At 42.8% G+C, this 24,759-nt stretch overlaps 1 protein-coding gene across 1 annotated transcript in view; it reads right to left on the bottom strand.

Annotated features, from left to right (window-relative positions):
* LOC126248691 (thioredoxin reductase 1, cytoplasmic-like) overlaps nucleotides 1–24,759 on the bottom strand; it is an 89,762-nt gene that overhangs the window by 38,928 nt on the left and 26,075 nt on the right. Inside the window, exon 4 of the mRNA XM_049949973.1 lies at nucleotides 24,531–24,723. Coding sequence (XP_049805930.1) covers nucleotides 24,531–24,723 — 193 coding nt within the window. The remainder of the gene's footprint in view (nucleotides 1–24,530; nucleotides 24,724–24,759) is intronic.

The following is a 24,759-nucleotide window of genomic DNA, read 5'->3' as shown; positions in this document are numbered from 1 at the left end:
GGGCTTGTAGAAATCCTTGGGTAACAGAAGAAATATTGAATTTAATTGATGAAAGGAGAAAATATAAAAACGCAGTAAATGAAGAAGGCAAAAAGGAATACAAACGTCTCAAAAATGAGATTGACAGGAAGTGCAAAATGGCTAAGCAGGGATGGCTAGAGGACAAATGTAAGGATGTAGAGGCTTATCTCACTAGGGGTAAGATAGATACTGCCTACAGGAAAATTAAAGAGACCTTTGGAGAAAAGAGAGCCACTTGTATGAATATCAAGAGCTCAGATGGAAACCCAGTTCCAAGCAAAGAAGGGAAAGCAGAAAGATGGAAGGAGTATACAGAGGGTCCATACAAGGGCGATGTACTTGAGGACAATATTACGGAAATGGAAGAGGATGTAGATGAAGATGAAATGGGAGATACAATACTGCGTGACGAGTTTGACAGAGCACTGAAAGACCTGAGTCAAAACAAGGCCTAGGGGGTAGACAACATTCCATTAGAACTACTGACGGCCTTGGGAGAGCCAGTCCTGACAAAACTCTACCATCTGGTCAGCAAGATGTATGAGACAGGCAAAATACCCTCAGACTTCAAGAAGAATATAATAATTCCAATCCCAAAGAAAGCAGGTGTTGACAGATGTGAAAATTACTGAACAATCAGTTTAATAAGTCACAGCTGCAAAATATTAACGCGAATTCTTTACAGGCGAATGGAAAAACTGGTAGAAGCCGACCTCGGCGAAGAGCAGTTTGGATTTCGCAGAAATGTTGGAACACGTGAGGCAATACTGACCCTACGACTTATCTTAGAAAATAAATTAAGGAAAGGCAAACCTACATTTCTAGCACTTGTGGACTTAGAGAAAGCTTTTGACAATGTTGACTGGAATACTCTCTTTCAAGTTCTGAAGGTGGCAGGGATAAAATACAGTGAGTGAAAGTCTATTTACAATTTGTACAGAAACCAGATGGCAGTTATAAGAGTCGAGGGGCATGAAAGGGAAGCAGCGGTTGGGAAGGGAGTGGGACAGGGTTGTAGCCTCTCCCCGATGTTTTTCAATCTGTATATTGAGCAAGCAGTAAAGGAAACAAAAGAAAAATTCGGAGTAGGTATTAAAGTCCATGGAGAAGAAATACAAACATTGAGGTTCGCCGATGACATTGTAATTCTGTCAGACAGCGAAGGTCTTGGAAGAGCAGTTGAACGGAATGGACAGTGTCTTGAAAGGAGGATATAAGAGGAACATCAACAAAAGCAAAACGAGGATAATGGAATGTAGTCGAATTAAGTCGGGTGATGCTGAGGGAATTAGGTTAGGAAATGACACACTTAAAGTAGTAAAGGAGTTTTGCTATTTGGGGAGCAAAATAACTGCTGATGGTCGAAGTAGAGAGGATATAAAATGTAGACTGGCAATGGCAAGGAAAGCGTTTCTGAAGAAGAGAAATTTGTTAACATCGAGTATAGATTTAAGTGTCAGGAAGTCATTTCTGAAAGTATTTGTATGGAGTGTAGCCATGTATGGAAGTGAAACATGGACGATAAATAGTTTTGACAAGAAGAGAATAGGAGCTTTTGAAATGTGGTGCTACAGAAGAATGCTGAAAATTAGACGGGTAGATCACATAACTAATGAGGAGGTATTGAATAGAATTGGGGAGAAGAGGAGTTTGTGGCACAACTTGATAAGAAGAAGGGACCGGTTGGTAGAACATGTTTTGAGGCATCAAGGGATCACCAATTTAGCATTGGAGGGCAGCGTGGAGGGTAAAAATCGTAGAGGGAGACAAAGAGATGAATATACTAAGCAGATTCAGAAGGATGTAGGTTGCAGTAAGTGCTGGGAGATGAAGCTTGCACAGGATAGAGTAGCATGGAGAGCTGCATCAAACCAGTCTCAGGACTGAAGACAACAACAACCACAGACTTTCTGATTCTCTGGTATGCACGTTGAGCTCCATTTAAGAATTATCCCCGTCCAATGCAAGAAATCTCTCTTTATTGTTTTTGAGTCTTGTTTGCCCAGTGCACGATTTTCTCTACCTACAAGGATTTCTTGTATCTGAGAAGGAGGTATGGACTGAGATGGACACTGGACACGCTGTTGTTATTTGATGTGATTCTGCACCAGATGATCTCTCTTCACATGATGTTAGCCAGTTGATGTGGCCGAGTGGTTCTAGGCGCTTCAGTCTGGAACCGCACGACCTCTATGGTCGCAGGTTCGAATCCTGCCTCAGGCATGGATGTGTGTGATGTCCTTAGGTTAGTTAGGTTTAAGTAGTTCTAAGTTCTAGGGGACTGATGACCTCAAAAAGTCCCATAGCGCTCAGAGCCATTTGAACCATTTCACATGATGTTACTATTTGCTTCATTAGGGAAGGTCTCCTAAATACCTCACTGGCAACTGTGGGCATTGTTTTGAAGGTAGATGTGTAGGCACAAGTAACATTTGTGGAAATTTTACCTTTGTAACAGTCAACTTCAAGATAAAAACAATATGGTAAACACTGGGGACTACACTGCTTTACATGAGCAAATTTCCCTTGCCCGAGTCCCATGAAGTCAAACGCTTTATGGGTGTGCAAATCAAGATACTGTTAGTGCAATGACTGCTTGCTATGAGTGCTGCTACTGGCTTAATTGTGTACTGAATGTGAATTGTGACTGCACGGCTGTCGAGTCGCAAATGCGGTTTCCTGCATGCTCAAAACAGCAGCAGTTCTGTGCAGTTGATACATGGCTTTAAATGGCAGCAATTTTACTAGCTCTATCAGAATATCTGCTGAAACTTAATATGGAAACAGTTTATTCACAGAAAATAATGATATAGAAGAAAATCCTACTTGGACGACATTGAGAGGCAAGCACATTTTACTGGTTTCCATCCACAATGGATGGTAATGAGAGTAACTGTGGTAAAATGGGAGGGGATGTGTACGACATCTGCAGCTCATCCATATTTTTCATGGGTTGCTTTGCCTTCAAATTCAATTGTGTGAATGGGGCTCAGGATGTAGAGTCTATCTTAAGACATATAAATCACCCTTTAATGTATAACAGACTTGTGAAAAGTAAGACCACCACCTGCTGTTTTTCAATTCTCAATTTTTTTCCATTTTCATGACTATGTTTACATGTGATACTCATTTTCATTCTCACTCCCCCTCCAATTCTGATGTTGGGACATACACAAAATCTTTTTCATGTTACAACACCTATGCTAAAATTGAAATATTCCCTTTGTACGTTATTTTTAAGGCAGGTGATAGCCCACTGAGACATCGTTATTCTATTTCATTGCCTTCAGATAAATTCCCAGTAGGCCCCCTCAAAACTTCTCTAGATCTAAAATTGGGACATTTTTCCAAATGATTCATTATCTATCTTTCAGGGCATTTCAGACCATTAGTATCCTGTTATGGTTCTCAAGACCTTTCAAAAAGTTTGCTCTTGATAACAATCCTGTCTTGCTGTAGTAAATGAGTCTGTGGTCCACATAGATAATATTGTGGGGAAGGCGAGCCAAAGGTTGCATTTCATTGGCAGGACACTTAGAAGATGCAAGAAGTCAACTAAAGAGACAGTTTACACTACACTCGTTCATCCTCTGTTAGAATATTGCTGCGCGACGTGGGATCCTTACCAGGTGGGATTGACGGAGCACATCGAAAGAGTGCAAAAAAGGGCAGCTCGTTTTGTATTATCACGTAATAGGAGAGAGAGTGTGGCAGATATGATACGCGAGTTGGGATGGAAGTCATTAAAGCAAAGACGTTTTTTGTCGCGGCGAGATCTATTTACGAAATTTCAGTCACCAACTTTCTCTTCCGAATGCGAAAATATTTTGTTGAGCCCAACCTACATAGGTAGGAATGATCATCAAAATAAAATAAGAGAAATCAGAGCTCGAACAGAAAGGTTTAGGTGTTCGTTTTTCCCGCGCGCTGTTCGGGAGTGGAATGGTAGATGTATTTAATTTTGATTTTACATATCACGGTCTCCGAGTAGAAAAAGTCAAATACATGCACACTCAGGCAGAGTTCTGTATACCTTGTCAAGTCTACAACAACAGGTACAACTGGTGCAACACATGTCCCACAGGTCCCCTCCCTCCCCTTTAGAATCACACACCTCAAGCTCACCTTGATGGATGGATGGATGGATGGTTTGTTTGGGGTGTAAAGGGATCAGACTTCAGTGTCATCACTCCCTTTTTCCTGACCCAAACAAGGCTGAAGGTAAAACAACACCCAAATTACATGTGGGAAAGCAAAAGAGGAAGAAGAAATGGGGAACCACACCTAAAAAGAAAACGACTGGAATGAACAAAAAAAGGGGGAAAACATACACCACAAGGAAAAGTAGAAAAAGGTATATTAAAACCATAGAGCAGATGGTCTTGACTGGCTGATCACAAGAATAAAAGAGGACGAGTCAGCCACTCTCCAACACACTAAAATGTCCACCCCAAAGAGACAAGGCGAGATGAATACATGTAGGGAAAAGATTAACACCAGGACAAACAAATGCAAAGAAAGGGTGGAGGCCTTGGAGACGCGGCCAAACGCACACCCTTAGATGATATAAAAAAAAAAAAACCCTCTCATGAATAAAACTTAAAACTAAATCTGCTGTTGAGGCGGCGTCTCCCAACACTGAAGGTAGGGTGCTGAGAAGGCTGAAAGTCTGCCAGAGTGTGGCTAAAATTGGCCAGTCCACCAAGATGTGGATGACAGTCATGTGGGAGCCACAGCGACACCGAGGTGGGTCCTCGTGACGGAGGAGGTAGCCATGTGTTAGCCATGTATGGCCAATGCGGAACTGGCAAAGGACAACAGATTCCCTGTGAGTGGCTCGCATGGATGACCGCCACACATTCATTGTCTCCTTGATAGCACGAAGTTTATCTGGTGTACTCAGGGTGCGCCATTCAGTATCCCGCATCGCGAAAACTTTGCGGCAGAAGACCGATCGCAAGTCAGTCTCTGGCAGGCTAATCTCCACAGATGGTTTACTGGTGGCCTGTTTGGCCAGGCAGTCAGCAAGTTCATTGCTCAGTAACCTGACATGTCCTGGGGTCCAAATGAAGGTCACTGAGCATACACTGTTGCAGAGGGCATAGACTTTTTTGATTAACAGTACTAAAGGATGTAGAGGGAAGCACTGGTCAAGAGATTGTAGGCTGCTTAAGGAATCACTACAAATGATGAAGGACTCAATGGAGCAGGAGCGGATACGATCAAAAGCGCGATAGATGGCAACCAACTCTGCAGTGGAAACGCTGCAGCCATCCGGCAAGGAGCGCTGTTCAGTATGACCAACGCGAGTGTAAGCAAAGCCAACAAGACTGTGTACCACTGATCCATCTGTGTAGATTATTTATGAGCCCTCAAACTTGCCGTGAAGAGAGAGGAATTGCCGGCGGATGGCCTCAGGTGGAACTGAACCTTTGGGGCCTTGCAATAGGTCTAGCAGAAGCTGTGGCCAAGGTATAGACCATGGAGGTGTATGGAAGTGGGCCTGCAGGAAAGGTGGTAAGGGGAAAAATGTCGAATTCATTAAGAAGTGATCAGACACAGATGGCGAAGGGATTCCCAATTCTGGGACCCCATTGTGGGAGATCGATTGCCATGTTCAGGAAAAGGAGATGGCAATTTGGATAGCGAGGTGAACTTGTATGTGGGCGGTATAATTTGTGAGCTATAGTTGCCACTGGAGCCATACTGGAGTAACACCAGCTTGCACAAGGAGGCTGTTCATGGGGCTCGATTGGAAGGCTCCCATCATGAGGCGAACTCCACAGTGGTGGATAGGGTCCAGCAGACCCAGTGCGGAGGGCGACGCTGAACCATACACCATGCTTCCATAATCAATACTGGACTGTACGAGTACTTCGTACAACTTCAATAGTGTAGGACAATCAGCACTCCAGTCGGTGTGGCTCAGGCATCAAATAAGATTAAGGTGCCACCAACACTTATCCTTAAGCTGACGAAGATGGGGAAACCAAGTTAAGTGGGTGCCTAAGACCAGTCCCAAAAAGCAGTAAGTCTCCACTATATCTAGTAGTTGGTCATCAAGATAAAGTTGTGGATGGGGGTGGATGGTATTGCACTTTCCTATGGCCGGCGTTCAGATGCAACAGTAGAAGAGGAGCAAAACAAAACACAAAAATTGTCAGTGTATAGGAGGGGAGAGACTGACTATCCTACTGCTAATGCAAGACCATTGACGACAATTAAAAAGAGTGGGATACTCAGGACAGAGCCCTGCGGGACCCCACTCTCTTGTATATCGGGTGCACTGTGGGAAGCACCGAGGCGAAATCTGAAAGTGCGGTGCAACAAAATGTTCTGTATAAAAATCTGGAGTGGACCCTGGAGAGTCCACTCATGCAGAGTAGCGAGGATGTGGTGTCCCCAAGTGGTGTCATAGGCCTTTGTAAGGTCGAAAAAGATGGCAATAAGGTGTTGCCGGCAGGAAAAGTCTGACTGAACGGCAGACTCCAGGTACACCAAGTTGTCGACTGTGAAGTGTCCTTGTCAAAAACCGCTGTGGGACAGAGCCAGAATGTCCAGCGACTCAAGGTGCCAACACAACCACCGGCTCACCATACGTTCAAGAAGCTGGCACAGAACATTGGTGAGGCTGATGAGACAATAGCTGTCAACATCTAGTGGGTTCTTCCTGGGCTTTAGCACTGGAACGATGATAGCTTCTCACCATTGTGATGGGAATTCGCCCTAACTCCAAATTCGGTTCAAGACAGCAAGGAGGTGACATTGGGAATCCGCTGACTAATGTTGCAGCATTTGCGAAAGGAAGCGATCTGGGTCGGGATGTGTCAGGACAGTTGTCACAGACACTGAGAAATTCCCACTTACTGAAGGGAGCATTATAAGGCTCAGGGTGGCGTGGAGTGAAAGCAAGGTGTTTGTCACTCCACCCTCTGTTTGAGGAGATGAAAGGTGGGGTGGTAATTCGCAGAGATGCGAGCATAATGTTCAGCAAGATGCTCTGGAATTACGTCTGGATCGGCACATACAGCTCCATTTTTGGAAATTCCAGGTACACCTGCCGAGTTCTGACAGCTGTCAAGTCAGTGGAGCTTAGTCCAAACCTGGGAGAAGTAGTTCGTGTTCCAATGGTGGAGACGTAGTGTTCCCAACACTCCTACTTCCTTCATTTGATTAGGAGGTGAACCTGGGCACAGAGCTGTTTGAAGGCAATAAGGTTCTCCAGGGAGGGGTGGTGCTTATGATGTAGGAGGGCCCACCTACGGTCTAATTGCTGCAGTGATTTCTGGCGACCACCAAGGCACTGCCTCCAGGGCAAACTGGAGGAACAAGGGATTGCCGATTCAGCTGCGGCAACAATGGTATTAGTGATGAGACGGATCACTTCATCGATGGTGGCACTCAGCGGATACTCAATGTTGGTAGTGGATCTGATGGTGTCCCAGTCAGCCTTGGGAAGAACCCACCTGGGCAAGTGTCGAGATGAGGGACACTGGGGTAGGGACAGGAAGAGTGGAAAGTGGTCACTACCACACAAGTCATCATATGCTCTCCAGCGGATAGATGGGAGAAGGCCAGGACTGCAAACTGAGAGATCAATGGCCGAATATGCGTCAAGTGCCACACTGAAATGCGTGGGGCCACCTGTATTTACGAGGTAAAGGTCGGGGTGAGTCAGCAGGTCCTCAACATCTTTGCCACGGCCAGGAACCTTGGCTCCACCCCACAAAGGGTTATGAGCATTAAAATCACCCAAAAGGAGAAAAGGTGGGGGGAGTTGCAAAATGAGTGCAAGCGAAACATGGGGCTGTGCGTCACCATCTGGAGGGAGGTAGATGTTACAGATGGTAATTTCCTGCTTTGTCCTCACCCTGACTGCCACAACTTCTAAAGGTGTTTGACGGGGCACAGGTTCACTACAGACAGAGGTAAGGCTGAAGATGCATACTCAACCTGACAGCCTGTCACAGTCAGGATGGTTTTTGTAGTACCCCCGACAGTGATGAAGGGCGGGGGTTCCACATAGCAGGAAACCAGGTCACCTGAAGGACAATACAGGAAGCAAGTGTACTGCTTAAAAGTTGACATAACTCAGCCAGATTGGGGGAGGGGGGAATTGCCACAGTCCACTGGGGAGGCATGGAGTGACCAAGGAGGCAAATTAGGCCTCAGCATCACTTGTCGCCACTTGTTAAGTGTTGGCATCTAGTAACATTGCATCCGAGGTGTCAGTGAGATCTACGTCCACAGGGGACACCATAATTTCCACCTCATCCTTGGACACAAAGCCATGGGGAGTGCTGCTGCGGAGGACACAGGATGCTTTATTTTCTTATAGGACTACTTCTTTGAAATTTTTCCCTCTTGCCACTCCTTAGGGCAGGGCTTCACAACATACGTGCTCGCAGAGCAAGCTGTGAGCAGCAAGGCGCGAGCACGGAGCAGCGCGAGCACGCTACCCCCACTACCGGACCAGAGCGGAGAGTGGGGAGAGTCACGTGGGGTACACAACAGCTGCCGCCAGTCAATGTAAATCCGCGGCCACCTGCAGGGATATCACTCACGAATTATTACTGCGACAAATGAAACAAATAAAGGAGAATGTACACGTGCCACATAATTTTATTAGCTTAGTGTATGCCTCTACCATCTGTAGACACTGAAACTAAAGAATTCCACGACAATCCTATATTTTCAACACTTTCCTCAACACTACTTAAAATATCACCTTCGGTTGTAGTGTTCTTCATGGCTACTACATCGAGGAGCTCCTCCCTCACCCGCTACAGTCTGGAACCGCGCGACCACAACGGTCGCAGGTTCGAATCCTGCCTTGGGCATGGATGTGTGTGATGTCCTTAGGTTAGTTAGGTTTAAGTAGTTCTAAGTTCTAGGGGACTGATGACCTCAGAAGTTAAGTCCCATAGTGCTCAGAGCCATTTGAACCATCCTCCCTCACCTGAAGATCTGTATTAACACCTCTAATAAATATGGCAAGCTGCGCTGTTCCAGTGATATCAACACTTTCGTCCAGAGCTAGAGAATACGCCATAAAATCTTTACAGATATTTGCAAGCTGGTTCTGGACGTCGTCTGCCATGTCCTGTATGCGACGCATAATGGTCATGTTAGATAATGGCACAATCCGAAACTGTTCAACTTGAGATGGACACAAATGTTCCGCTGCAACTACCAAACATTCCTTTATTAAATCGCCATCAGTTAAGGGGCGCAGGGATTTTGCTAAAAGCAAAGCAATTTTGTAACCCACTCTGAGAGCTGCCTCAGTTGATTTTTCTTCGTCGTCCAGATCTTCTTCGGATAGCTTCCTTTTAAGTTTAATAACTTCCTGTGCACGATCTGGTCAATCACATTTTCCACGTCCGTAGTCTTTCGCGTGGTACGACATATAATGTCGCTGCAAATTAAATTTCGTAAAAGAATTCAGCATTTTGTGACATACTAAACATTTTGCAACACCATCTTTTTCTGTAAACAGATACAATTCCCCCCAATGGGGGCTGAACTGCGAAAGCATGGTTGGGGTTACACAACGGCGACTTCACATGATTCTTAACCAGCGAAGTGACTGTCAAGAGCTGATCGTAGTACTTTAAACGTTACACAGTCGGCGCGAATTCAATAGGCACGCTGCGGCCCTATTCAAACGTGCGTGCGCATTTCCCCTCCCTCCCTACTCCATGACCTTGCAGCTGCTCGCGAGCAAGTGCCTGAGCAGACGCGAGTACTCGCGCTCAAAACCGGCCAGTTGTTAAGCCCTGCCTTAGGGGCTTGCTGGGAGGGGTGACAGAGGAAGACCTTGAAGCCCTTCGACCAGCAGCCGGTGGCTCTTACAGCCACTTGCTGGTGTCCGATGGACCAGTGGGGGAGAGGAGGGTGGGGAGACCATGGAAAGTAGAGTCCCAAGGGACCCCTTCTGCTTCAGAGTATTATTTTTTTTGGGGGGGGGGGGGGGGGAAGCAACAGAAAAAGACGTGCCCCCAGCCAACCGGAGTGGGGAGGAAGGTGGCCAGCCCTGGGGGCCCACTGGAGTAACCTTAGATGACGAGCGTAATGGCATCATCGATGGCGACGCTGTTGTGGCGGCAGCATAAGAAGATAGCATGGGAACAGTGTTTAGTCTTTCATATTTGAGTTTAGCCTCACGGTAAGCAGCCGTTCCAAGGTCTTGTACTCCATAATTTTCCGCTCCTTTTGGAGTATGGGGCAATCCAGCAAGCAGAGGAGTGATGCTTTCCACAGTTCACACACGTGGGAGGAGGCGCACATTGAGTATTCGGATGCAGTGAACATCTGCAGTCTCTACATGTGGTGCAGGAATTGCACCGGGATGACATGTGCCCGAATTTCCAGCACTTAAACAGCACTGCATTGGGGGAGGGACATAGGGTTTGACGTCACATCGGTACACCATCACCTTGACCTTTTCAGGTAATCACCCTCAAAGGCCAAGATGAAGGCACTGGTAGCAACCTTATTGTCTTTGGGTCCCCTGTAAATGTGCTGGATGAAACTGTTCTAAATTGGCACGAAGCTCATCATCTGACTGCAGCAGGAGGTCGCGATGAAAACTAATTCCCTGGACCACATTGAGGCTTTTATGGGGAGTGAACGAAACAGGAATATCACCCAGCCTGTCACAGGCGTGCAACGCCCGGGATTGGTTTGGGGATGCCGCCTGAATCAAAACCATCCCACTGCGCATTTTGGACAGCGCTGTCACGTCTCCAAACTTATCCTCGAGGTGCTCAACAAAAAACAGAGGCTTTGTTTGCAGAAAGGAGTACCCATCAGTTCTGCTGCCCAATAAGTAATGTGGCGAATATGGATCCTGTCATTGTGAAGCCCTACATTCCTCCCAAGATGTTCCCAGGGAGGGCAACGATTTAGGGTCATATCTGTCCGAATTTCTTAGAGACTGATGGGGCCATTCAGTCCCCAGCAACCAGCCCACCTAGAGGTTCGAGATTTTTTTAAAGAGATTTATATCTTCCTTGTGAACTGGACAATTAAGCCAAGATGCCCACTTCCTGTGACACACAGTGTTCCACCACCATTGCTAATAATGGTTGCTGAAGAGTACCCAGATTCTGTGGTTCCCGTGCACTGGTAATGTTTATCTGTTCTCTGCTCAGAGTTCCCAGATTCACCACGTCTGTACCCAGTCATTTCTGGCTGGGGCAATATACACAACATCAAGAGATTAAATTTGCACTATGAAAAGGGAAACAGTACAGCTAAAGACAAGAGTCTAGCATTCAACAATCACATGCTCACAGCAGAGTTGTGAGCTCATGGGAGCAAGGGTTCTGTTGGTGTCTACAACTTTACTGAAGTAATGATCAACCTGGAAATATCGAGTTCCTAACAGTTGCACATGTAAATGATAATTTGTGGGCAACACATCACTAACGAGGTACTATGGGTTTGTGCTCAGCACAATGCTACAAAATTCATACTGGAGACAAAATTCAATCGTTCCTGCTTGGGATGCACGTGATATTTCAAAAGTCACTGGCACATGGGTCAGTTACTTATTTTAACTAGAAACATTACTTATTTTAGTTTGCAATGATTGTCAGATACAGATTAAGTGGTTCCCTACATGTTGGGATTTCATACTGGTTCAAATGACTAAATATAGCCATAATAGTGACCTGACCCGGCTTTGTATGGGTAGCCCTAAGTATGTACGGCCAGACGAGTTGTGTGGTATAGCATATTTTGTCTGCATAGCATATTTTGTCTGCATGCCATTATGCAGAGTTACAAATAAATTTGAGTGAATATCATCATCACTTTCATATAACTTACACGATGTAAGCGGCACATGGCAGTAAAGTTGTTTGGAGGTATAAATGTTACGAGTTCCATATTGAATTTGCATTTGGAATGACATCTCACGACAATGATGGGAGCATATCATAATGTAAGTAATATGCTTACAACCAATGTATATACTGAATGTGAATCGTGGGCGTATGTGGGTGTGAGTGATTCAATATGTATTAGGAGGCTGGCCAAGATGTCACCAATAAATGAAAAAATAAGAAAAACCATGCAAGATGTACATGTTTAGCTCATGTTACAGCGCTCCTTTTGTGATGCTTAGTACGCACTTTGATGCATTGTTGAGACTCATTGTCTTAATTCTTTATTATGAAGTCTTAATGGCAGACTTCTTCACCGTCCCACACAAGGAATTATGTCCACTTCCAGGTTCAGTTCAAGGGAGGAAGAAAGCCGAGTCATATTCTGCACTGCTGAAAGAATGTACTGTGTGTAAATGAAGCAAAGTTGCTGAAGTAGTTTATTGGAAAACATTTTACATGAAGTATAAAAAAATAGAACACTACATTTTTGTCTAATTATGCAAAGGAAACTATTGTTTAAACATATTTGATTATTTCAAATTGTAAGTCTCACATCACAGATACTTCAAAGTTCCGTAACACAGTGCCTGTTGTTCGAAGAATTTGCAGTAAATTAAGTGTGTGAATTGCGACTGCTAATCTGAGGGACTGGAAATTGGTAGCTTGAAATTGTCATTGTATTTTATCCCCACATCACTGAGAGATGAATGCTAAGTTAAACGGCAAAGTGAAAAAAAGTGATATACGTGGGATTTGATCCCAGAGAGAGAGAGAGAGAGAGAGAGAGAGAGAGAGGGGGGGGGGGCTATTAAAATGGCAGCCATTCCAGCTATTTAAATAGCAACCATTCCCAATAGTAATTCCTGCACCTGAGAAATTACGATAGACGCCAGCATACTTCTGTGCATACTTGTACACTATTAGATCAAAATTAACTGGACACCCCTACGTAACACGGAATTGACCATTACATGTCACAAGAGGTGGACCCACCACTATAAAAAGAGGTGAGGAGTATTTTGTCATCAGTAGATAAGCCGCAACAGCAGAATAGGTGAGGTCAGGACAGCTTAAAGAGTATGGACATTAACTAGTCACTGGATGTCACCTGAGCAACGAATCCATCAAGGACATTTGAAACATTCTAAAACTGCCCATGCTGACTGTTCATGGTGTGATTGTGAAGTGAAAATGTGATGAAACAACCAAATCTAAACCAAGACCAGCAGACTTCATTTACTGACAGACTTGGACCGTTTATCATTGTGGAAAGTGGTTGTAAAAATTGCATGAAATCAGCAAAAGGAATCACTCTTTAATTCCAAAGAGATACCAGAAGGCCAGATAGCACAAGGACTGAGTTATGAGTTAAAAAGAATGGGGTACAATGGTTGATCAGCTCCTCAAAGGCCACACATTTCTATAGTCAATGCTAAGCAATACCACTGGATAGTGTACAACTGGAAATGAGTGATTTGAGGTGATGGATTATGCTATATTCTGTGGAAATCTGATGGAAGGGTTTTGGTTTGGTGAGTGCCTAGAGAATGTTACCTGCTATCATGTGTGTTACCAACAGTGAAGTATGAAGGAGGAAGTGTTATGGCATGGGATGTTTTCCCAGGTTAGGGTATGGTCCCCTTACTGTGCTTGAGCAAATGCTAAATGCGGAAAGCTATGAATATATTTTACAACATTGTGTACCATGCACAGCAGAGGAACAGCTCAGGGCAATGGCTGCATCAGCATGACGATGCACCCTGCCTTAGCGAAGCAATGGTTTGGGGACAATAACTTTTCTGAAATGAACTGGCATGCCCAGAGCTATGATATGAACCCAATGAATCAACATCATCACTACTTTTTCTTGTTTCTCTGGAGGAAAAGTCAGCTGCCATTCTTACTGAAAATGTCTCTAGCAGAGTTGATGCCATCAAAGGTAAAGGGTGGACACACTCCATAGTGATGTCCACTAACAGGTGCCCAAATACTTTTGATCACATATTGAATGTTGGCTTTAATTTTTATCACATGTTGCCTGGAATATTGAAGACTTCCCCAAAGCATATAATTTATTGCTTTTTCCCTGGTCTGATTGTTGACCATTAGAAATGCATGTAGGACAGATATTCAGTAGGTGGAATGTCATTGCCCTCTAAAATTAAATACCACTGAACTGCCGATATATTTAAACAGTGGAAGCACATACTTAAGAAATATTAACTGTTTCTCTATTTGACACTTCACTATACAAGTATTTTATCAGAGCTTTGAGTAGCAGAACAAAATGCACTTTCCTTCAGCAATGTTGGAGTAATGTGAACCCCAACTCTTTATTTGTACCGCTGCTTGTCATTAAGTACAAATTTTCCACTTATCTAATGATGCATCCTTTATGCTACTGTACTCTTCCTCATTACAGTTTGACTCCTATTCAAATAATAAAAGAAAATTTCAAAAGATATGTCAGATTTCAGAACCATGCATTCCTTCATCTGATATACGGATGAAAAGTTTGGAAAAACGGGCATAGCAGTGATTAGGTATAGTCACTCAGTACTGTGTTTATTTTTTTGCAAAGCTCACATTTCAAACTGAGGAAACAGCAAACTAATCGAATAATTACTCAATTCTTTGGCATGAATGAAACTGGTACTGAAAAACTCTCTCTCAAATTACCCACTCACATGTAAGCACCAAGCTCAACATCAGTTCGTTTGTCCTTTGAGCAGGGAACACTAAAATTTTCGACTATTAATTTGAAAAACAATTTTGTCCAAATTAAACTGCTGAAGGGCAAGTTTTGTCTGTATGCATACAACTATTCATAGAAGTAGTAGGCAGAACAGAAAAGCAGCTGCAACAGAAAAAAATAGAATTTAATTTGGGAAAATAACTATTTATGTTCCAATTTGATACAGTTTTTAATTTACTCAAATTATACTACCATTACTGAAAGCAATTTTGAATACAGAGAAAGGGTACGTATTATGGGAGAGTTCACTAATGTGAGATAGCTAGATTCTGATTAAAGTAGGTGTTCAGATTTGCTGGGAAATATCAGAATAATTCTCACAGCACCTGAGGCGTAGAACAGTGACAGTAATACCATTACTGAGCTGCACACTGTCAAGAGACCTTTATTTTAAAACTGTTGAATTTCATGTTTTTGAACAAATGTGCCTATAGGGATTTAATATCTGAAGTTGAGTAGCTGTTGCAACACTGTCCTTGTGATTATATTCTTCACAAAGTACTCTTTCAGTTGCTATAATGACTTGTCCTCGAGCAGCGTAACTACGGGGCTATGTTTGTAAAGCAAGATGGCTTATTTGTAATAAGCGATACCATGGGTGTCCTAATACATGATGGTATTGCATATTATGACACACTATTACATATCAGGGTATTCAGCTTGAAACTCTAGTAAGTGGATTATTCAGAGTCATGGTTTTACTAACAAGTAAATCAACCCAAGGGATACACTGCGATTTTGATCAACTTTGACATGTTCGAGTCCTCCCTTTTGTGTGTGTGTGTGTGTGTGTGTGTGTGTGTGTGTGTGTGTGTTGTCCATAGCGTAAGTTAGTTTAATTACATTAAGTAATGTGTAGGCTTAGGCACCAATGATCTCTGCAATTTGGTCCCATAAGACCTTACCACATATTTCCAAAAAGTAATTTTTTTTTTTCCAAAATCTCACCCTCCACCCACTACTTTGTTTTCATTTCAACGTTTCTCAAATAGCAAGACGTATAGCACCATTAATCCCAAGTGCAATCATAAATGATGAAGTGGTATTCCAAAGATGCACTTCACACAAATAAATGACATAATTAAATCTGAAAAGGCTGCAACATGAAAATATATATTACACTGCATGCAAAAGAAAACAACACAAGATTTTTATATTTCATAAAATTAGAAGAAAATATGTATATAGAACAATATATGCATAATATGCATTTAGAATCTATTCACATGGGAGTGACTTATTAAACAACATTAAATGACAACTGGCACTGAAGCACACTCATCACATGTGCATATAGTGATACAGAGATTTTTAGCTTATTTCTGACAAATTCATCTTTGAAATACTTCGTCATATATGACTGATTTTGGTATTAATCATGCTATATGTTTTGCTACTAGTCAAATGTCAAAACAAGAAACGAAATAGGGAAAGGGAGAGGATTTTGGGGGAAAAAGGAGGGAAGACTTTTATGGCAACTTTGGGTGCACCACTGTAACAAACATTAAAAACAACAGAACTTTTATTTGAATTTTTTTAAAATACCTGTTACTGGTTCAACAACATCCATTCAGAAATATTAAACTCAACTTTTTTTAAGGTGGTGTTTCACCCCATAAACGTCTGAATGGGTATATATAAAGTAACGAGTCTTAGTTTGCTCTACACTACACAAGAATTCCCCCACCTCCAGAAATGTCTCTGTTTAGCTGGCGAGTCCTTTGGTGGTGGTGGTGGTGGTGGTGGTGGTTGTGTGGGGGGGAGGGGGAGGGGGGTTGGGTTGTTTGTGGGAGGAGACCAGACAGCAAGGTCATCGGTCTCATCGGATTAGGGAAGGACGGGGAACAAAGTCTGCCGTGCCCTTTCAAAGAAACCATCCCGGCATTTGCCTGGAGCGATTTAGGGAAATCACGGAAAACCTAAATATGGATGGCCAGACACGGGATTGAACCATCGTCCTCCCGAATGCGAGTCCAGTGTGCTAACCACTGCGCCACCTCGCTCGGTCCTTAGGTGGTGGTATAAGTGGCATATCTGGCCATGCTTTCCCACCCGAGTTTTGTGATAATTAAGGCAGTCCATCCTTGAATTGACTTAGTGAGCCGCTGCATACGAATTCTTCCCAACAGTTATATGGAGATATTCTCTTAGTTTTATGTTCCCTTGCAGAGCCATTGTAGTACTGTCGTATTCTGAAAGTGCAATAATACTGTCTATGTTTTACGTAATGAACTGGAATGAAGTTTCGTTTTTTGGGTGGAGCAAATAATTTGTACATGGGATGCCATTATGATGCATGTATTCAAGAAACATGGTAAAATTAACTTTTTCACACTGGTTATAAGCTAACTACACTCCTGGAAATGGAAAAAAGAACACATTGACACCGGTGTGTCAGACCCACCATACTTGCTCCGGACACTGCGAGAGTGCTGTACAAGCAATGATCACACGCACGGCACAGCGGACACACCAGGAACCGCGGTGTTGGCCGTACTCGGCGCTAGCTGCGCAGCATTTGTGCACCGCCGCCGTCAGTGTCAGCCAGTTTGCCGTGGCATACGGAGCTCCATCGCAGTCTTTAACACTGGTAGCATGCCGCGACAGCGTGGACGTGAACCGTATGTGCAGTTGACGGACTTTGAGCGAGGGCGTATAGTGGGCATGCGGGAGGCCGGGTGGACGTACCGCCGAATTGCTCAACACGTGGGGCGTGAGGTCTCCACAGTACATCGATGTTGTCGCCAGTGGTCGGCGGAAGGTGCACGTGCCCGTCGACCTGGGACCGGACCGCAGCGACGCACGGATGCACGCCAAGACCGTAGGATCCTACGCAGCGCCGTAGGGGACCGCACCGCCACTTCCCAGCAAATTAGGGACACTGTTGCTCCTGGGGTATCGGCGAGGACCATTCGCAACCGTCTCCATGAAGCTGGGCTACGGTCCCGCACACCGTTAGGCCGTCTTCCGCTCACGCCCCAACATCGTGCAGCCCGCCTCCAGTGGTGTCGCGACAGGCGTGAATGGAGGGACGAATGGAGACGTGTCGTCTTCAGCGATGAAAGTCGCTTCTGCCTTGGTGCCAATGATGGTCGTATGCGTGTTTGGCGCCGTGCAGGTGAGCGCCACAATCAGGACTGCATACGACCGAGGCACACAGGGCCAACACCCGGCATCATGGTGTGGGGAGCGATCTCTTACACTGGCCGTACACCACTGGTGATCGTCGAGGGGACACTGAATAGTGCACGGTACATCCAAACCGTCATCGAACCCATCGTTCTACCATTCCTAGACCGGCAAGGGAACTTGCTGTTCCAACAGGATAATGCACGTCCGCATGTATCCCGTGCCACCCAACGTGCTCTAGAAGGTGTAAGTCAACTACCCTGGCCAGCAAGATCTCCGGATCTGTCCCCCATTGAGCATGTTTGGGACTGGATGAAGCGTCGTCTCACGCGGTCTGCACGTCCAGCACGAACGCTGGTCCAACTGAGGCGCCAGGTGGAAATGGCATGGCAAGCCGTTCCACAGGACTACATCCAGCATCTCTATGATCGTCTCCATGGGAGAATAGCAGCCTGCATTGCTGCGAAAGGTGGATATACACTGTACTAGTGCCGACATTGTGCATGCTCTGTTGCCTGTGTCTATGTGCCTGTGGTTCTGTCAGTGTGATCATGTGATGTATCTGACCCCAGGAATGTGTCAATAAAGTTTCCCCTTCCTGGGACAATGAATTCACGGTGTTCTTATTTCAATTTCCAGGAGTGTATTAACAGTACGACAGCATGGTCTACTGCATAACTAGATTGAAAGGCATCCTACTGCGTACAGTCTGTAACTTGAGGGTACAGTCAGTATAGTTTGTATAAGATCGTACATCTTTGGCTATACCAAAGTTATTCATTTATTTATTAATATCAATGTTTCCTGGCACGTAAAATTACTGAAATACGGCATTTATGACCCTTAGACCCCTCCTAATGTCTAAGTAGTAAAGACAAGTTTTGTCAACAAATATTCATTAATAACTACTTGATTTGTGCCAGAATAAAGGTACTTTCCCTATAAATCTCTTTGCTGATATGATGAGCAGGTTTTGCATCAGCACCTCATCCACTGGCTCTGAAAGTGCCAGATTGCCAATTGCCTCTGCTAGCCAGTGTGGGAACCTACCACTCGCTCCTTACTCTGTGTGCACTGATACATTCACTTGACTTATGTGGAATAACAAAACTGGAAATAAAGTAAAATGCACTCTTACCTTCAAATAAGAGGTACCTTACAACTAAAACATATTCAAAAGTGATCAAAATCACAGTGTATCTCTTGGGTAGGTTTACTTGTAAGTAGTTTAAAATTTCTATGGGGTTTGTGAAGCCACCTGGTGGTGATACTGTTGTGCTAATAGCTGATGGGCATAATATCGACCTGTGTCTTAAGACGCAACAAGAGAAAACTGTGTCCACATCATGTGTTTATCACACCACTTCACACATAAAATGCAGCCTCTTGCGTGGAACACATGGGACTGTTTAAAATGCACTATCCCCAAGAAATAGGAAGTTGGTCGGCAAATAACCCAGGTCAAATAGTAGCCTCTTCATTGATTACAGCCTACTTGAAAGCAACAACAATGGAAAATGCTGCTATGAACAGCCTCTGGTAAATGGGACTCTTACCATGTAACAGGCATATACTTAGAGAGAATGCCTTTGTAATACACCAAGAGTTTGACATACAAGACTGAAACAACAGAGTAAATGTGAGTCCAAATGGTATCCAGCCATACAATCCACATCAGGAGCCACCTGATATAGTAAAATCAGCATGTTCTGAATCACTTAAGTCGCTAACATCGTCTCCATGCAGGGAACATTTGAAACAATTCAAAGAAATGGAACAAGACAAACACAGAAAACAATCTTTCAGTCATTCACAGTCTGATACATGTTCAGTTGAGGCCAATGCTTCAAATGTGCAGTCTGAAGGAGGATATACTGCATGCCTATTCTGAAGATTAACAGAGAGAAATGGGAACAGTGATTGGAATGCTATCCTTGGACTACAGAAGAATGTTAACTTGAAAGAGCTTTTGTATGCCCTGCTGGCACTTATTTTACATAAGAAACGCAGAAAATGTTGCAGATGCAGAAAGGAAGAGAATATTATTATTTTAGAGTTTACCTGTTTTTATATTAGTTGATATTAAGTGTTTTCTCCGACTTTCTTATATAGGACGTAATTTCTATTTTGATTCCAAATGACTTGCTTGCACTGTGTGTAAAATTTACAATCAGTAAGTGTTGAGCAGCAGTAAATCAATGAATAAAATATAAAAGGCAATGACTTAATGTGGATTTCCAGTTAACAAATGTACAATTATATCAAATGTGTAATACGAAGTGGAGTAATGTGAGACAAGGGAAGTTTCACATCGGGGATGAGGTCCACCCACCATTGGCATCCATTATCTACCTCATCCAATGAGGCACAGAGGTGGCCAGCCTCTGGAAATACGTCATATCATCCACAAGACTCTCCCATGTATCCAACACTAGGTCCCACAGTTGGTCAGGTGTGCATGTGGCCACTCTTTAAGTTCTCGTGGTGCTTCATTTGTGCCAACAAATTTTCAATTGGAGTTAAGTCCAGTGCTCTAAAACGCCAGCCAATCGGGTCGATGGCAGCCTGACATGAAAATCATTGCCGAATGATTCGACTTGTGTGAACCAGTGAGTAGTTCTTCTGGAACTGGATTATTCCACTGGGATGGAGGATCCTCACACTTGGCACCATAATATTTTCAGTATCTGCACATACTGATCTGTACTGAGATGACCATAAATTAAGTATCTTGTCCCATCTGATATCATTCACTTCACTTTAGCAAAGGCAAGCCTATACAGTCTGTGATCATAAGAGAGGGCCTCTGTAACAGCATCCACAGAAATTGGTCATTCTTGAGGTGGACGGTGTTCAAAAATCGATGTTTCACACAGGTTTCACCTAACACAGGCTGTTTTGCTGAGGTGTTGACACCTTTCCTGAGCACAACCCTTAAAGCCAGCCATTTACCCCTGTAGTATGCCACCGCTTGTGCCACTTTTGGGTACAGTGAGCTGAACATTGCACCTGGCTGCCCCTTCATGTGCACTGAAAGCAACATGCTCTCATTAACAGCATATGCTGAAACATCTTGGCAGTAAATGACTGTTTGTCATAAATCTGTCAGTGGCGAAGTGTTTTATGTTAAGCATACCTTTGCTATTTCATGTTATGCTTGCAACACATCAACAAACAATAAAACATAAAAAATGGTGCTGTGGGGACACAAACCCTACTTATTTCAGAGGAATTTAAGAGCCTCAAATGCTGCTACGGGGCTACCACATAACTACAAAGATTTGTTCTTATTTGTTTATTCAAGTGAGAAGCACCCTGGAATTCGAAACGGTAACAAGTAAGTGTTGTAATGAATAGAGGGTGGTCACAAACAGTAAAAGCTTGTAAGGGTGTTAAAGGGTAGGTTGTGCTGAGGAATAATTGTTAAGAAAAAAATTCTATACTTTGCACCATTTCAGAGTTAATTAGCACTTAAGTTAAGCTGTCACACTGTTACATACAAAAATTCAAGTGGCCCACCATAAATGATGTTGCCAAACTTGTTCTTTCTTTGGTTTCCTAAAAAACAAACAAGAGAGTGATTCAAAAATTGGACATCAGATGGTAGTAAGGATCAAATCTGAGCTGAAGGCTGAGCTTTCTCGTGCACTGACATCTACACTGTGAGACCAACTGACACTAGCTGTACCTGGCAAGCCACTTTAATGTGCATATGCAACAGCCTGATTCACTACCTTCAATGCTAATTGAGTTCAATAACAGCGCAACATACGAAATTTTTACCTTAACAATTATTTCTCAGCACAAACTACCCTGCAACACACTTACAACCTTTTTCAGACTGTTTCCAATCACATGTATATAAAACAATATGCAATAATTTCACACAGTCACATAAAATAAAAAAGATCTATAAGTAAAACTGTTACAATAAGAAGAGAACAAATACACAATTAGAAGTGTGTTACGTGTGTGGTGCTGCAGAGAGAGAGAGAGAGAGAGAGAGAGAGAGAGAGAGAGAGTGTGTGTTATCACTGGTGCGAGCCATACACAACCAAAGGTACCCGAGCTTATCAAAAGAAATGCAAAGAGTTTTGTAAACGGGCAGATATTCTTTGTGTGTAATAGTATGGAAAATGTGGGGTCTACAATGAAAGGCCCTCTTTTCTAGGGACAGAGGACAGAGTGATTACTGTGAATAGGTAAGACAAAGATATCTTCCACAAGAGATCTTTGCAACACACTACATTCTCCATCAACAGAATTTATATGAAATGAGTGTCAGTGTGGGAGAAGCAAGGAGTCAGTAGCTCCTGAAACAAAATTTATTTGTAGATATGGACTGAAATGTTTCCAGAAAAAGCCTTTCAGAAATGCCTGCAAAGCTGTTATGAAGATTTACCATATTACTGTTAAATACACTGTCCTAGCCAAGGAATGATCTGAAAGGTATCTCTGAATTTTAAAGAGAAAGATTTATCAATGGACATTAATGGTAACAGAACTGAAAAATCAATGGCTTTCATATGTGGCCTGTATCACTGATACTATGGAACACCTGATATTTTGAATCTGGTGTCACAGTTAAAAATATTTCAATTTCGAACAACAGTGATCTCCTTTTGTGGAGTAGACCAGTTTTAAATAAAAACATTTTCTTAAAATTTGTGAGACAAGTTGAAACTGTATGTCAAATGGAAATCAGATTTGGAAGTCTTAAATTTTTGTGGATGCTCTTCAACACATTATTTTAACTTGCTACAAAGATGTTATTCTTAGTGTATATTCTAAACAGCAAAATGGGCTTATGTCCAGAGCATTATTTGCTCCCAGTCATCATCTTTAACAATATGAGTAGATCTATGTTATGAAAGGTACAGAAACATTAAAACAATCTAGTCATATTTCAAGATGCCATTTCCAGGGCTTCCATAAAATACATGTAATGTTAAATATATATTCACTTCCCTTTGCCGTTGGCATGGAAACAACTGCAGTTAGAACTAAGACCTATACAGAAACAAGCAGTTTCACGATACGTGTAACAACATTATTACAGGTTCCAATAATGATTTTCCTTGGCCCAAATTTCATTGACTTCACAAAGCTGCATCCACAATTATGTTTATGTTAGGGTCAGTTTAACTGTTGGAACTTTTTTCCCAGAATGAAGGACATTAATTCCACATTGATAAGCTTACACAGTTCAATCCAAAGGTAAGTCTTTGAATTATTAGTACTCAGTACCAGATAGTGTAACTTCTTTTAAATGGAAAAAGTACTATCATGAATGAACTAGTTTCTTGTGTATAATATGTAAATAATTTAAACACGAAATACAAATTAAATATAGTGGGAACTTCATTTGAAAGCACTATTTGCCTACTCTAATCGTCTATAGAAAATTATATGCAAGGTACATGTATTTGGATGCTTACTTTCATTGCAGTTTTTCCATCAATAAAGGATTCTTTGTAAATTAAAAAAAAATTGGTGAGAGCCAACAAGATGCATAAACATCCACATAATTTGACTTTGTGAGAGCCGATTACCATCAGTAGCTTTAGTCCTTTCTCTCTAAAAGGGATTACTAGCACACAACTAGCTAGCCACACACTCACACTGTGGTATGAGGATGAGCCAGCTCTTACTGGCACTTCTCTGATTACAGAGTCTGCGGAACAAGTTTCCATATGAGCTGACAATGCACCAAGATGAAATCTTGCTTCTTTGACATGTGACAAACAAGGCAGAGATAATTAAACAGGAGCTTCTGAGACAATGCAGTTTACTGATAAGCAGATTGTGTATGTAGTGACAGAACAATTTTTACAGCAAGTTTTCTATGGGAGGCAGCACAGAACTTTGTTGATACACTATGGGCCAAAATACATTTCTGTGACAAAACTTTTTACACCTTCTGCAATTAACCAGAAGTTCTGGAGGTGTCTTAGAAAGCACAGGAAATATGCTTGTGAAACATGATGCTTGGATAATTTCAGTGGCAAAGCTGGCTGTGCGCTGAACTGACTAAGCACTCAGGCATGTTTATCACAAATGACAAGTTTGCTGGAGAGGAAGTTTTTTTCAGAATAAGTATGGCTACTAACAGGGAGTACTATTGTTCCTTCATAGAATTAACATATACTTAAGCATGAATCTGACCACTGGTGAGCTGAAGGAACACATTGAGAAAGATTGTATGTGGTTTTGGGGTAAAATGTGTAATCTGTGAAAATGTATCAATTGATTTTGTGAACTAAATGCTTCAGTTTCAACAGGTGTTGCACTGTGAAATTATCAGCACACTGAAATGTGAAGCAATGCTTGGCTCAATGCTTTATGCACCTTATCAAACATTTTCTTTACAATCTAATACACATTTTTTGTGATGCTGACACCTCCCCTTTCCCCACTGGCACAAAAAAATGTCTGCTTCACACCTCTACCATTACCTCCTCTCGCTATCACCATTAAACTCCCCTTTATTACAGAGAGAATCAACAGCATGACACTAGTTATGTAGCAATTAATAGACAACAGTTCAGATCTCAATTTCCTTACTACAATTAAATAAAAATAAAAAATCACCCACCACCACCACCACCACCACCACCACCACCACCACCACCACCCACTTGATATCCATTACAGGATAATGGCCACCTACAGAATGCTCCATGAAACATGGATTTCAAATGAAGAAAAATCGTATAAAATAACCAACTCACTGTCTGTAGACACTCTCCAACCAAATGCTGGGCCTTCTTTTATGTCATGTCCAAGAAGAGCTGCTCTATGCATAAGTTTTTTGGGGATACAACCCACATTAACACATGTACCTCCAAGACCCCATGTTGTTCCCATGGGTGAAGGTTTGACAAAATCACATACTGCTACTTTCCGTCCAAGCGCTGCAGCCTCCTGTTGACACAAAACATTCTAAAATTGTGGTACATA

The sequence above is a fragment of the Schistocerca nitens genome, chromosome 3 (assembly GCF_023898315.1).
Source record: "Schistocerca nitens isolate TAMUIC-IGC-003100 chromosome 3, iqSchNite1.1, whole genome shotgun sequence".
Classification (NCBI taxonomy): domain Eukaryota; kingdom Metazoa; phylum Arthropoda; class Insecta; order Orthoptera; family Acrididae; genus Schistocerca; species Schistocerca nitens.
Note: the sequence above shows the minus strand (reverse complement) of the source record. Positions and strands in the feature narration are given on the sequence as shown.